Here is a 13333-nt window from a genome sequence, read left to right as displayed (position 1 = left end):
GGTAATACTTCTTTGTCGTTCTGATGGGAGAGCAACAACGTCTTTGCCAGACGAGCCTGATGTTCCAAGTAATATGCTGAGCTAAGAGATATGAACTTGAGACACTAATGAGATGTCACCAAAATTTGTTCATTTCCTCATGACTTTACAGAAAAGGACACAGAAGTGCTGATCGGTCATATCCATGGCTCATTGGACTGAGATGGGACCAGTTACAAAGCACATCAATGTTCAATCGCTTCTGCATGTAATTCCCTTGCGCCCCGTTTTCTTGTCATTCTCCATTTTTGCTGTTGACTAACGCAGAGAAATGCCACAAACTTAATGTTAGGAAGTTGCTTTTGAAGCCCATTATGTCCCTGATGTGCAGGGCTTCACACCACATCACAACGGGGTATTAAAAATTACAGAGTGGAATCCAAAATTGGATATTTGTGAAATGTCAATTTCACAGTCCTGTTGCCCATTTGGTATTTATAAAGAAGAGTGCTTTGAAAAATATTATTACCACTTAAATGGTCTTTTTATGCCAGAATTTTGCATGATTTATAGTTATCTGCCTCACTCTTCATAAAAACAGAGAATAAAGGACAATAGATACTACACCCATCTTTTGAATATCACTGCGTTTTTCTGTTCAGAGAGGACTGGAGTCCTCACCGACATTCTGTATATTTGACAAACCTTGTATCACATTGGAACAAACAAAAATAATACATTCATATTTACATCTAAGGGCAGTTTGGAGTCTTCAGTTCACCTGACCTGTATCATTACAGTTGACTGTGAGAAGACACTGGAGCACCTGAAAGACATCCACATATCAAGCAAACATTTTTACATCCGCTGACAGTTGTTTCAAGTGTCTATTAAAGATTTACCATAATAGTTTCCAAATGAAAGTTTTGCCAGCATCTACAAACTCCACTGGATGTCCTTTCTGGACATTTTAGCAAGTTTGAGCTTATTTACTACAATGTTTGTAAATTATCCTTTTGTTAATTAAAAATTTAAAATGTAGCAAAAGGGAGCTATTAGGGTCTGAGCAGGGATTGTACCTGTAACTCTAGCAGCCAGTGTGTAGAAGACAAACACACCACAGCATTGTGTTGGGAGGACAGTGGGACAGTCTAGAGGTTTGTACAAAAATGCTTGCCATGCAACACATGATGATACAGTAATATAAATTATATAAGTAAATAAACATGTTTTTGATATTTTAAAAAAATGGCGAGTATTCCTTGGCTTTGTACATGTACCAGAAGCTGTAATCTGATCAAAACAGATGATCAAATGTTACTGTATTAAAAAACAAAGAGGCATGCTTGATTTTTTTTTTCATAGCATTATGATCACTATTTCCTGTTTTGTCAGAGAAGGTCTGATTGGATCATTACTGGATGTGGAAACAACATCTCCTCTGGGTTTCCACCTCATAACCATGTTGCAGTTTTTGGTGTCCAGTCATGGCTGTGCAAGAACATTGAGAGCATTTCCAAAAATCTGCTTTCTCAGATATGGTTAGTAAGAAAATACAGTGTTACTGCCAGGATTATGTTCCCAGGAAAAGCTTACCTGTGTGCATTGTTGCTGGTAATCGGGTTGAATTGTGACAGTGACACCAAGCTGGGGTTTCCATCTTCCAGTATGTGCATGATGTTCAACTCAAGCACATTTGTTAAGATTAAAGACAGCTCAAGGTTTTAGTTTTTTTTTTTTAAATAAATAAATAACATATTTGTTCTAATGCTTCAAAAGACTATCAACCTTTTCTTTACTTAACCAAGACCATTTTCTTTTCTTGCCCTCAGAAGGGATCTGTGAGCGCCAACATACAGTCTATTGAGGCTGTTGTTGCTACAAGTTGAAATTTTATTAATAAAGAAGATACTGTGGGCAAACAAATAAATGATTCAGTCAAGAAAATCTGCAGATATGTTCCTAATCAATCTTGCAACTTGTCAGATGCTTTGAAAAAAGCACAATCTGATTATATTTCCATTGAAATTTTCATAGATTTGCATGTAGGCTAAATATTGTATCTGGGTTAGGCAGACAAAAAGCCCAATTCATTGTGATTGACTGTAGAAAAATAAGATTTGAAAGTAAATAATAAACCCATTATTACAGCAGTGCCAAATATCATCATACATTTTTGTAGATTTTGCTTAAACACAAGTGGAGTAGTCCTTTTCAGTAAAGGAAAATCAGTTTGAGAAAGGAGCAAATAAGCTGTTGAATAATATTATGCTAAAGAAAAACAAAGGGTGTGTCAGAAATTTAGGTGAGGATAGCAGCAAGCCTCATGTAGTTTGTGTTCCACATATTTAAATCTTTGTTAAACAGTAGATCGTACAAACCAATACAAACTCGTCCTTGTTTGTTTCGCTTTTTGATTGTTATTGATATTCTCAGTACAACTCATTAGAGCCAACTGATAATCTTTTTAAAATTACCCTCAAGTGAGAACAGAATGGAGTGGCTAATTACCATGATGTCCTGATTTCAAGTATTTTCTTTTTCGCATTTGACAGCAGAAGGGAGGAAGCCCTGTCAGCAACTATTAGTATAATCACTGTCTGAGGCAACACTAAAGGCCACACAGGTGGCTGCCCCTCTCCTGGGTACCCATCCTCATTTTCCCCAATCAGGGCTCTTATTCTTAGAAGCTTTATTCATGAGGCCTAAGGGACAGGCCCTGGAGGAGGAGGTGGAGGGAGGAAGAACAGGTGCTGAGAAGTGGAGAGATGTAATCAAAGAGAATAGAGAAACAACAGTGGAGTGTGGCGGTTTTACCTGGGAGCCTTTTCTCCTGCTGTCCAACACCTCTGACCTGATATCCAGCCCTGCAATCAGACATGGATGCCAAAAAAAGACATAATCTCAATGCCCTTTGAGGCAGCTCTGCTCATGGGTTAGTTTGAACCTCGGTGTGTGTTTGTGTGTGACAGTCATTGACAACCCAACTCCCAACACACTGAAATAGCTGTGAGTGCATTTAAGGACTAATTTCCAGCTTTTTCTATTCCTTCGCTGGCCTACAGGGCAGCATCTCCTCATTTGCTCTTTATGCCTGTTTGTATGTATCTTAGCCTACCTTCCTCCTTTTGTCTGCAGCTTGGCAGACTTTACGCTCTTTTGTTACTGTCAGAGCCCCTTGTGGGTTTTGGAACTACTCTCTTCCTCTCTTGCTTTTCTTCTCGCTGCACTTCTTCTTTCTTTCCCCTCGCTGAGAACAACTGAAGCCTCCTTTTCCTCTCTGCTTGAGGCAGTTTTGTAAAAGAGGGAAGAAAAGGGGGAAGATAGACAGAGATAGACAGGAGAAGGAGGCAGACGGAGGGATGAATGGCCTCATTCAGAAGCACAGTGAACCAGACACATACAGACAACAGCACATAACTCTCAATAATCACCGCCCTGTTTATGAAGCCATTGTGGCTCAGTTATCTTGTAAAGTATGTTCTAGTGGAGAGGATCTGATACGAAATCCATAAGGTGGCTGGATGCCCTTGCCAGACCATTGATTGTCAGACTTTATCTTTTATCGTGTCTTTATCATGCTGCTGATGAGCACACTTGAGGCTTGGTGTCACTTATAAAGCCTCAGCAACCGACACCACATGCATTATATTATAATGCATTTTGTTTAATCAAATCTAGCTCTGTGTGCAGCTCTCCTAAAATGTTATAATTAGGTCTCTGGGAAGGAAACTACAAAACTATTTAATTACTCATTACTCTTTTTCCATTTTCCATTTATACTGTTTAGATTATTCTGCATATCCCTCTGTTTTAGTGCCCTCTGCTGAATAGCTAGTCACTCCCTGAAAAGCTCTGAATGCACTCAAATTTTTGTCTGAATTATAAAATAGCGAGCATACTCACTTCTGGAATATTGATCTTTAGGCTTTTAGTTTGACATAAAATTGCTTCTTAGGATGAAGGACAAGGTGCTGTTTTGGTTAAATATGTGTCTGTGGTTATCTAATAGAAGAACATGTGCTAAACTGTTTGAGTAAAGAAAAATAATACTGAAAAGCAATACATTTATACAAATGGATTCTTTACTCTTGAAGTATCTGATCTGGTGGTTGTTGACCATAGAGTGAACTTTTAACTAACAGGTGGTTCTGGTGGTTGTTGACCATAGAGTGAACTTTTAACAGATGGTAGTAAGTACTGAAGATGTGTTTTCAGGCTCCAGAAATCCTATGCTGTGTTGACTTTGGGGTCCACTGTTGACCTATAGCTGATTTGTGACCCTTAGGAATGCACAGAAGGGGAGTCTTGTCTGAGGAGTTGTCACTCTTTAGTGGGGTTGTAAACCAGATGCTGTAATTTTATACGTTGCTAGAAGGTATAAAAACTGACCGTTGGTCTTTGTTCGAGGAGGATCATTGGGCCACATCCTTCCAGACAACTTCTGTCTGTATGATACTGTTCTTTCTTTTAATAAAGTTCTTATTAAGAAAGTCAGTGTCAACGGGCGTTTCTTCTCCACCTGCACATCACGGACATCAGAGAAACAACGACACTCTTTTTTTATTTGCATTAACATAATTTGTATCAATGTTAGACCTGTACAGGATTTTATTACATCCAGTATTGATATTTTGAAACCATCACATTTTACAAAATCCTTTTTCTAACCTCTGAGGTGCCAGGGTTTTTTTCCCTTTTTTTTCCAGGAAGTTGCTCCATTGTGTCATAATCTATGTTTAGTATAGAGGAACAAATATGAAATCCATACAGTGACTGTGCTTGCTGCCAGATTCTATTGATCTCCAAACTTTGTCTTCTGTCTTCTCTTTATAGTCTTCTCTTTAACGGAGCTTGCATTGCCTCTACAAAAGCAGTGCTTCATTGTCTCACAAAAGGAACTTTTACATCAGTGTGTTTTCTATCGAACAGCCTCAGTTTAAAGCCAGAAACATTCTGTCAGGCTCCACTCAGGCTGTTAGCAATTTTAAAACGCTGGGATGCAGGAAAAGCACAAAGGATACTTTCAGGGGAACGTCACTGATATAGGTCTTAAAATTGTATTTATGTAATCTGCAGAACCATTTATAAAGAGCAATTAAGGGCCTTTTTTTAAAATTATGTTCGTACTGTGTTTAGTCATTATTTTATATTGTAAATACATTACAAGTAGTGTTCTCTGTGTCTTGCCTCTGAATTTCAAACTTGAGCTTGAACTGAGAAGTGTCATCCAACTCTTGAGAAAAATGGGCAGTTTTTCCCAGCTTGCAAGTGACATACACCTAGCGAGAGCTATGTCATTGAAATCACTAAGGCACACAGAGCTCCCCATTCTTCTTCATTGAATGTGCAAGAAGCTAATGTTACCCAGAAACTCAAGGGCATGCAAAGACATTTGGGAATCAGAGGCTCTATTCAAAGAAATGGTTTAACCAACTTTAAGGAAAGATACTGATGCCAAAAATGTTACAAGAGATGGTATAAGAGCTGGCTGTGGAACATTTTTTTTTATTACTATTATTATAATTCACTTCAAAAGCTGCTGAGGCTTTGAACCCAGCTATAGGTTACTTCATTCTGCTGCTGTCGCTTGTTGGTAGACAGTGCTGTAACCATGAATTTGAAATCATTGTACGGACATGATAACTGTTTTACAAAACGCTTGAAGGTAATGTGCTAGAAGTTGTGATATAGATTTCTTATGTGCATGAATACTTGGACTCTATTGGGTGTGTGCAGGGGAGCTGGGAAACTTAATATTACTGAGGAATTAGTTAGCATTTGGGTAAGAAATGAAAGAGCAAGGTGGTGCCTGGGATCTTTCTGCAACAGGATACAGCTGGTGTTGAGCTACAAATTACCCAATCTATGGTCCGTTGTAACCCAAGAACAAGACTAGTTAGCTCAATCCTGTCATATCCTGTTTTACATTTGTAAAACAGCTCTCCTTCAGTTTTTTTTTTTTTACTTTGTGTCCCATTTTCAGAATGCTATGTTGTCATATGCATTTTCTTATCTGACACCACACTAGTCAGGATAAGTCAGTCTAGAAAGTGGCTCTAGTCATTGTAGACATTTCACTGCTTGCTGCAGCATCATCTACTCTTTCTCTAAAAGAAGAACTTAAACAGAATACATTCCGCACAGGATTTGTCTTCTCTAGAGTTTAATCCGGTAAATGGGTTAAATGTGAAATGTCAGTGTAAGGCATTGGCCAGTAGGTTTCTCTCTAATTATATTGCTCATAAAAGATTATTATTGGCATTTACCTTTGTTCCCCCCCTCTAAGTATCACTGTGCTGCACTGTAGGTAGCCCTGGTCACTGCCAGGAAAAATACGCCTTATGGTTTTTAAAGTAGCTGGTATTTCTCATTTACCCAGGTGCTTCCTTTATCTTGGCCTTTTTCTGCAGGTAATGAGAGTTCATGGTATTTTGCAGTCTTTCTGTGCCTGTGTGGAGAATGCCTGTGCAGCTAGAGGGTTGTTATTCAGACTAATGGTTGAGAAGCAACTGCAGCATCAGGACAGAAAGTCTGAAGGTTGTATGTGTGTTGGAGGATAGGGGGGATTAGGGTGTTGTGCAGTGACAGTGAAATCAGTAGCAGATCAGTGAGTATCTATTCTTGCTGTCACATGAAAAACAAACAAGAAGCCCTTCCGAAGACATAGGTACTATTCTGAGAGGTATGAAGAAGGAGGGTTGGTTGAGAGGAATATGAGAAAGAGCAAACATATGGAGGCCAATACCAGACAAGAAGAAAGCTAAAATATTAGTCTGTAAAATATACCATTTCTGTGACATAGTTTCTTCCCTATTATGCAAATCTGACAAATTTGAATGTGAAAACAAGAAATAAAGTAATGTGGAGAATATACACAGATGATTGAGAGGGCTCTCTGAACGCATGGAGTCACAAATAAAATTAATCAGAGGAAGGCATGGATAACTGCAGAGGACGATGCAGGGATGCAGAGGCTGGACTAATGCAGACAAAGGAGGGATGTCACATTTATGGAGAGGTATGCACAGAGAAAGGGAGAGGTTTGACGGACAGAGGGAGCAATTAAGAACCCGAAAAAATGTAGAATGCACATAAAAAATCAAACATATGGAGATGCTGAGAAAAGAAGCAAAGGGGAGATGACAAGAGGCAGAGGTAGGAGAAGTCCCAGGAGTCCTATTGTGTCCGTTGCTTTTACTGTGGCGATGATGCACCGTGCCACTGGTCCCCTCCTCTCATTAAAGCTTTATGAAGCAAGCTTAGCACACATTTTATTACAATGACGCCACTGTCTGGCACATTCCAGCCTTGCGGCGGGGTGGTGTCGGTGGAGGGGGTTGCAGAGAAACAAGCCCATGGAGACATACATCAGAAAGGGAAACATGGGAGAAAAAAAGAGACAATACAAAGATCAGAAAGCATAGATGGAATTATAGGAGGTGAAAGGAGGGAGGAGGTGAAAGACAAAGGAGTAGATGAATGGAAAATAGAGAGTTTTTGCTATGTGCTCTGGGCCTTTGTGTTGCAGATGTCTTGTATTGTTTAAAAATAGAATGGTTCGGGATTAAGGCTATCAATATTTCTTTAAGTGTTGATGGAGGTGGGGAGAGAATAAAATCTGTAGACAGTGACATCACAAACTGCATCTAGGCCAGAAGTTTCAGGCAATTTTTTTTTTTTTTTTTAAACAGACACTGTTGTCAGAGACATTCAATTGTATGTTGATTCTCTTTTGTCCTTAGACAGTGTCTGGGACTTAATTCATCTCAACCAAGAGCCATTTGTCATCAGTCAGCTGCCATCATGGATGAACACGTATACTCGTCCCTGTGTGTTTCAGTCTGAATCTGTCCCTGCTTCTTGTTTGTTTGATTCCTTGACATTTAACTGTTGTTTCCATTTCAGATTTTATCTTCAGAGCACTTAAATCAAATGCCGGCTTCAGTGATTTAGCATTCATATCTTTGTGCATTCCAGGTACTACGCGCTCCCTGTGTCTCAGGAAAATACATAACCCCTGTCAAAAAGCTGTGCATCACATACAGTCTCATCTCTGCAAGCATCTCTCATGTAGAAATGTGCTGTGAAATATCAAATAACATCTGGAAATGTTGTAAAATATCATCCTGGAAGACAGTAAGAACACTGACTTTAAGGACACCATGACTCAGCTCCTACTGAATGACGCATGCTAAGTACGGCTAGTATGCTAGTTCTCTGAATTGAAGACATTTAGCTCCTGTCATAATCGGAGACTAAATCCCCGCCTTATCGCCTCCTGGGTGCAGGGGCCTCGGCTTTGTTTAATTGCCACAAGCCGAACCGTCAGAGCTGCGTCTCCCTCAGTGTTTACCCCCACTGAGGCTTATAGCTGATAATGGAATTACTCTGAGTCCCAGGAGGAGGGAGAGAGGGAGGAACAGAAAGAGGAGGCAGTCATAGATGAAGAGAGGGAGAAAATATGAAGGAAAGTGGATGGTGGAAAGCTGAAAGAGAGAGGATGGATGGAGTGTCTGCCCTGGAAACAGAAGAAAAAGGAATGAGGATGAAGTGATGTGATGCACGAGGAGATCAAAAGGAGGGAGAAAGAGGGAAAAGGTTTCAGAGTAATGTCCGACTGTTGCCAAAAGCAAAGCCTGCAGTCTTCCTGTCTTACTGTTTACTCCAGTGTGACGTATTACAGGGTGGAGAGTGAATTATGAGGCAGGATAGAGCTGAAGTTCAAAATATGCCTGCCTGAAAGAATCTGAGTGAAAGGATGAAAAGGGCTGAAGAGAGAAAGGAGGAGAGGACGTAAGAGGATGAGAGAAAGGGGACTGACAAAAATGAAACCTTAAATAGTATAAAAAGAAAAAATAGTAACACATTTATAGTGTTTAAGACAACTCTTTTATTTATTGTGTTTGTCAGAATATGCAGGTCTCCTCAGTTCACACACCAAGTGCCTTTTCTTTTTCTGTTTTTTCATTCAAACACGGTCTTGGTCGAACCGCACAGATGACCGACAAACCAAAACACCAGCTAAAATTTTGTAGGAGCGAGATAGCGGTAGACGTCAGAGCTTTTCACTCTCCTCTCTGTCATGGTTGAGAGCTTCAGGGTGTTTGGAGACTGAATTGCAGTGTTGTAATGGAAAATGATTTCACATTTTAAGTGAGCTTGCGGCTCGGTCAGGGGTTTTGTATCTGCATGTACGTGTGTGTGCACGGATGGATCTTAGAGATGTTAAGCTCTAAGCAGGTTGGGTTATTTGAGTGTCATTTCCTTAACAACTGTGTAAGCAGCAATGACAGTTTTTGGCTAGTGGGGATGATTTTGTGCTAGTCAGAAATTTTGAAAATTGCTTGCCAAGGGCTTGTAGGGCAGTTTGATTTCAACCCATGTTCCTGCAAATGTTGGAGCTTGTAATTTATAACCACATGTATATGTTTGTGTGTAGAAAAGGGAGGGTTTTGCTTCTGGTGCCATGAATCTGTGAGATGTTCTGGATAACATAAAAGCTTTTTTCAGAGAAAGTCTTGCATAAATCTGATTGATGCATTTTCAAGAGCAGTTCTGTTTCATTAGGCATTTTCGCAAAACCAGCCACACACCAAAAAAACTGCAGTTTGTGGCTCTAATTAGGAGTGATAAAGCCCTGTATAGTAGCTGACACAAGCTGAAGTTGTCGCTCATTAAAACGGTTGACATCTCTAAACAGATCCCACAGTGTGAATTTAATTAAGGGCCATGTGTTCTTCTCCTTTCCCCCCTCTTGTTCTTTTTTCTTCATTTGCAAAAAATCAATACAAAGCTTTAAAAACCAGCATCACTGAGTATGCTCTGTATTTGTGTTTCCCTGATTTTCACCCATTTGTCCTCTTTTATTCCATCTATCCCCAACATCACATCCCCCTCCCTGCCTCCTCTCTTTCCACTTCACATCAGTCTGTTCTCAGTACTCGAGGGGCGTCTTTGCCATCTTCGGCCTTTACGACAAACGTTCAGTGAACACGCTGACGTCGTTCTGTGGGGCCCTGCACATCAGCCTCGTGACACCCAGCTTCCCCACCGAAGGAGAGGGCCAGTTCACGCTGCAGCTCCGGCCGTCCATCAGAGGGGCTCTGCTGTCGCTGTTGGACCACTACGACTGGAGCAGATTCGTCTTCCTCTATGACACAGACAGAGGTAAATGCAAGGCGACAAATATCTTAATGAAATAAGTATACATTTTCATTTTATGTCTGGTTTTGTGTGGTGTTGAATGAGTTTTCTGTATTAAGAACTGTAAACCAGGGCTGCACAGTGGCTCGGTGGTTAGCACATCGCCTTGCAGCTGGAAGATCCCCCAGTTCGTGTCCCGGTCTCGGCTTGTGATCTTTCTGCACGGAGTTTGCATGTTCTCCCTGTGCATGCGTGGGTTTTCTCCGGGTACTCCGGCTTCCTCCCACAGTCAGAAAACATGCTGGGGTTAACTGCTGAATCTAAATTGTCCATAGGTGTGAATGTTAATGTGATTGTTTGTATGTGTATCGCTGTGATAGACTGGTGACCTGTCCAGGGTGTCCCCTGTCTTCACCCTAAGTCAGCTGGGATAGACTCCAGCCCCCCACCACCCTAATGAGGATTAAGAGTTGTGGATGGATGGAAGAAGTGTAAACCTCAATCAGCACCTTGCTCAGTATTATTTATGACTTTGCTCAGGGACTGTGAGAAAGAAACACATAATGAGATTGACTTAAAGTATGTCTTTTTTATGCATCTTTTTCTGCCTGTTTCCATTAAAATGCTGCAGTAGCATTGTTGTGACCAAGACAGCCTCTCATCTGTTTCCTACTTCATTTCCCTTCCTTGTTGTTTTTTTTTTTAAGAGAAAGGTCAGAGAAGGGTTTTTAGGGAAAGTGTGCAAAAAGGTCCTGTAACTGAGCAAAATAGTCTGTTGTGTTTATTGTATCAGAACAGCCCAAATGAGTGTAACTGGAGTGGTTCTGTGACTTTATGGCACTACCAGGGAATTATAATTGCTGCTATGATAACGAGAGCTAACTGGGTAGATCCCCCATCTTACATCTCTTGGCCTCTGAATTCAAAACTTAGTTGCGGAAGATTAAAATATATTTCCAAATTAGCTTGGTTCAAAACACTTTATGCATGTAGAATTAGACGTTAACTTGGATTCCGTTTAGAATGAAGCGGTATTATAATATCAACTCTTAGTCATCTGTCTGGAAGTCTATTTGGCCTTAATGTAATTCCTAACCTTAGCCTTATTTTCTCATGGAACTACAGAGGTTGTGTTACTGGCACTGAGCAGCTCTGCTAAAGGATGCAGCTGCAGAAACAAGGGATTCATTTGGTATTTTTCAACTAGAAACGGGGCTTTGGTCAGAGCTCTTGGAGCGTTCACCTGCCTTTAATTTAAGCATGCCATCATGCAGCGCACGTAAGTTAGTGAAGCAGGCACAGCTGACGCCCTCGGCCCCAAACCACTGTCAAGGGAATGCTTGGCACATTATTCCTCTCACACACATACACGTGTGCCGACACAAAAGCGCGCGCACACACACACACGCATACACACACACACACACACACACACACACACACACACACACACACACACACACACACACACACACACACACACACACACACAAAGACTAATTCCCTGCCACAGGGAGTGAAACACAGGTTAAACATGATGCAAAGTCCCCAGACCATGGTACAGTGGTGTGTTGGGGAGTCAGTGAGCTGCACAGTGTGTGAGTGAGTCTACATGTGTGGATGCAGTTGTGTGTCGTTTGCTCTGTCTGTGCCTCCGTCAGCCTTCCTGTGGCCCAGGTTGTCTGTGTTAGCACCCGGGGGAGGGCAGCAGGGAAGGCAGGTTGGGTGAGTTGAGCTGGTTGAGCAGCCAAAAAGACAGAGAGTGGCTACGAGTTAAGAGGAGGCAGAGGAGACAAACAACGACACGGGGGAAGATGAGGAAGTGGAGGTGGATGGCTGCAGTGGAGGTTGGCTGGAAGGGAGGGGGAGATTACAGAAAGGGCAGAAAGGAGGAGTGAGGGGACAGACAGGATCACAACTCTCTGAGGATATACAGTAGCATATAGTGCAAGGAGGAGGGGGGAGGCTTGAGGCAAAGGGGGGGAAAGGAGGGAGAAATGAAGCGAAGGATGAATGCGTAGAGTTTGGGCTGTACTCACCCGTGACTTGGCCAAGGCAGGGCCCTTCATTATAGGCTCCCATCAGACCCTGCTGCCGGTAATGTGCTGGAAAATGGGCAGTAACGCTGTGATCTGTTTTATGCTCCCTGCTCTGCTCAGCTCCACAGACAGCCTGCTGACACACACTCAGACACACACACAAACAAGTTGAGGTATGTCCATATACCTGCACAAATGTATACAAACAAAAAATGCCTACACATACCTAAATCCATACAGGGTAGATGGATGCACCTGTGTGCATGCATGAATTAATGTACAGAGTGCAAACAAAACACATAAACAACTCACAGACAAGTGCAACCCTGAACACAAATATACATAATATAAGATATTTATGATTACTTGAGAGGCTGGAAGGGTAAATCTGGAGTATGTGTGGCATTTTGTGTCAAGGGCTGCTAGTAACGACTATTGTATTCATTGAGGAATCTGCTGATTATCTTCTTCAATCATCAATTGGTTGTTTGGTCTATAAAATGCCAGTACATGTTGTTAAATGTTTCCTAAACTCACTGATGTCCAAAAATGTTTTGTTTTGTCTACAATCTTCAAGATAATCACTTTACTGTCATAGAGGAGCAAAGAAAAAAACTAAACATTCACTTTTAAGAGGCTGGAATGAGAGAATTTAATCAAACTGATTAATGAATCATCACAGAAGTTGATGGTTGATTTATTTGTGCTACATGTATGTTTCTTCATGCCACTGTGTTTCAAGAGACGTGTGCTTATCATTGGTTGCATGTGACTTTGAGTAAATTGTAAGATTTTATTTTTACCCAACGTAAGCTCAGTGCAGAGTTAATAACATATGTGGAGGTTTGATAGAGATAATTTTGGTAAAAATGTGTGCCAGTGTTATAAAGGATTATTACTGTGATATGACGATAGTTCTCATTATTGGGATTTTTTTCATCTTATTTTGACCCATGAAGACAGCTGTTCAGCGTAATATACTGCAGTTCATTGTCACTGGTGTTGGCAACTGCTGCTTAGTCATATTAACTTTGAAAGTCATCTGATATCAAACTGAGCGACATTCTCTCCCTGTTTCAGACTGTACTTAATCATTATGTCCAAACAGAACTTCATTTTCTCGTTTTGGTTCCAGGCTATAAAACTGTTAAGTGGCACTGTGGTCTCAG

General features: G+C 41.0%; 1 protein-coding gene across 8 annotated transcripts in view; it reads left to right on the top strand.

The window, feature by feature from the left end:
* gria4a (glutamate receptor, ionotropic, AMPA 4a) overlaps window positions 1-13333 on the top strand; it is a 108293-nt gene that overhangs the window by 32090 nt on the left and 62870 nt on the right. For all 8 annotated transcript variants that reach the window (XR_008602208.1, XM_023276417.3, XM_023276418.3 and 5 more), the window contains exon 3: window positions 9910-10149. Coding sequence is in view for 7 of the 8 variants with exons in the window: in XM_023276417.3 (XP_023132185.1) it covers window positions 9910-10149 (240 nt within the window). In the remaining variant the exon portion in view is untranslated. The remainder of the gene's footprint in view (window positions 1-9909; window positions 10150-13333) is intronic.

This window comes from Amphiprion ocellaris, chromosome 7, assembly GCF_022539595.1.
Source record: "Amphiprion ocellaris isolate individual 3 ecotype Okinawa chromosome 7, ASM2253959v1, whole genome shotgun sequence".
Classification (NCBI taxonomy): Eukaryota; Metazoa; Chordata; class Actinopteri; family Pomacentridae; genus Amphiprion; species Amphiprion ocellaris.
This window is presented reverse-complemented; position numbering and strand designations above follow the sequence as displayed.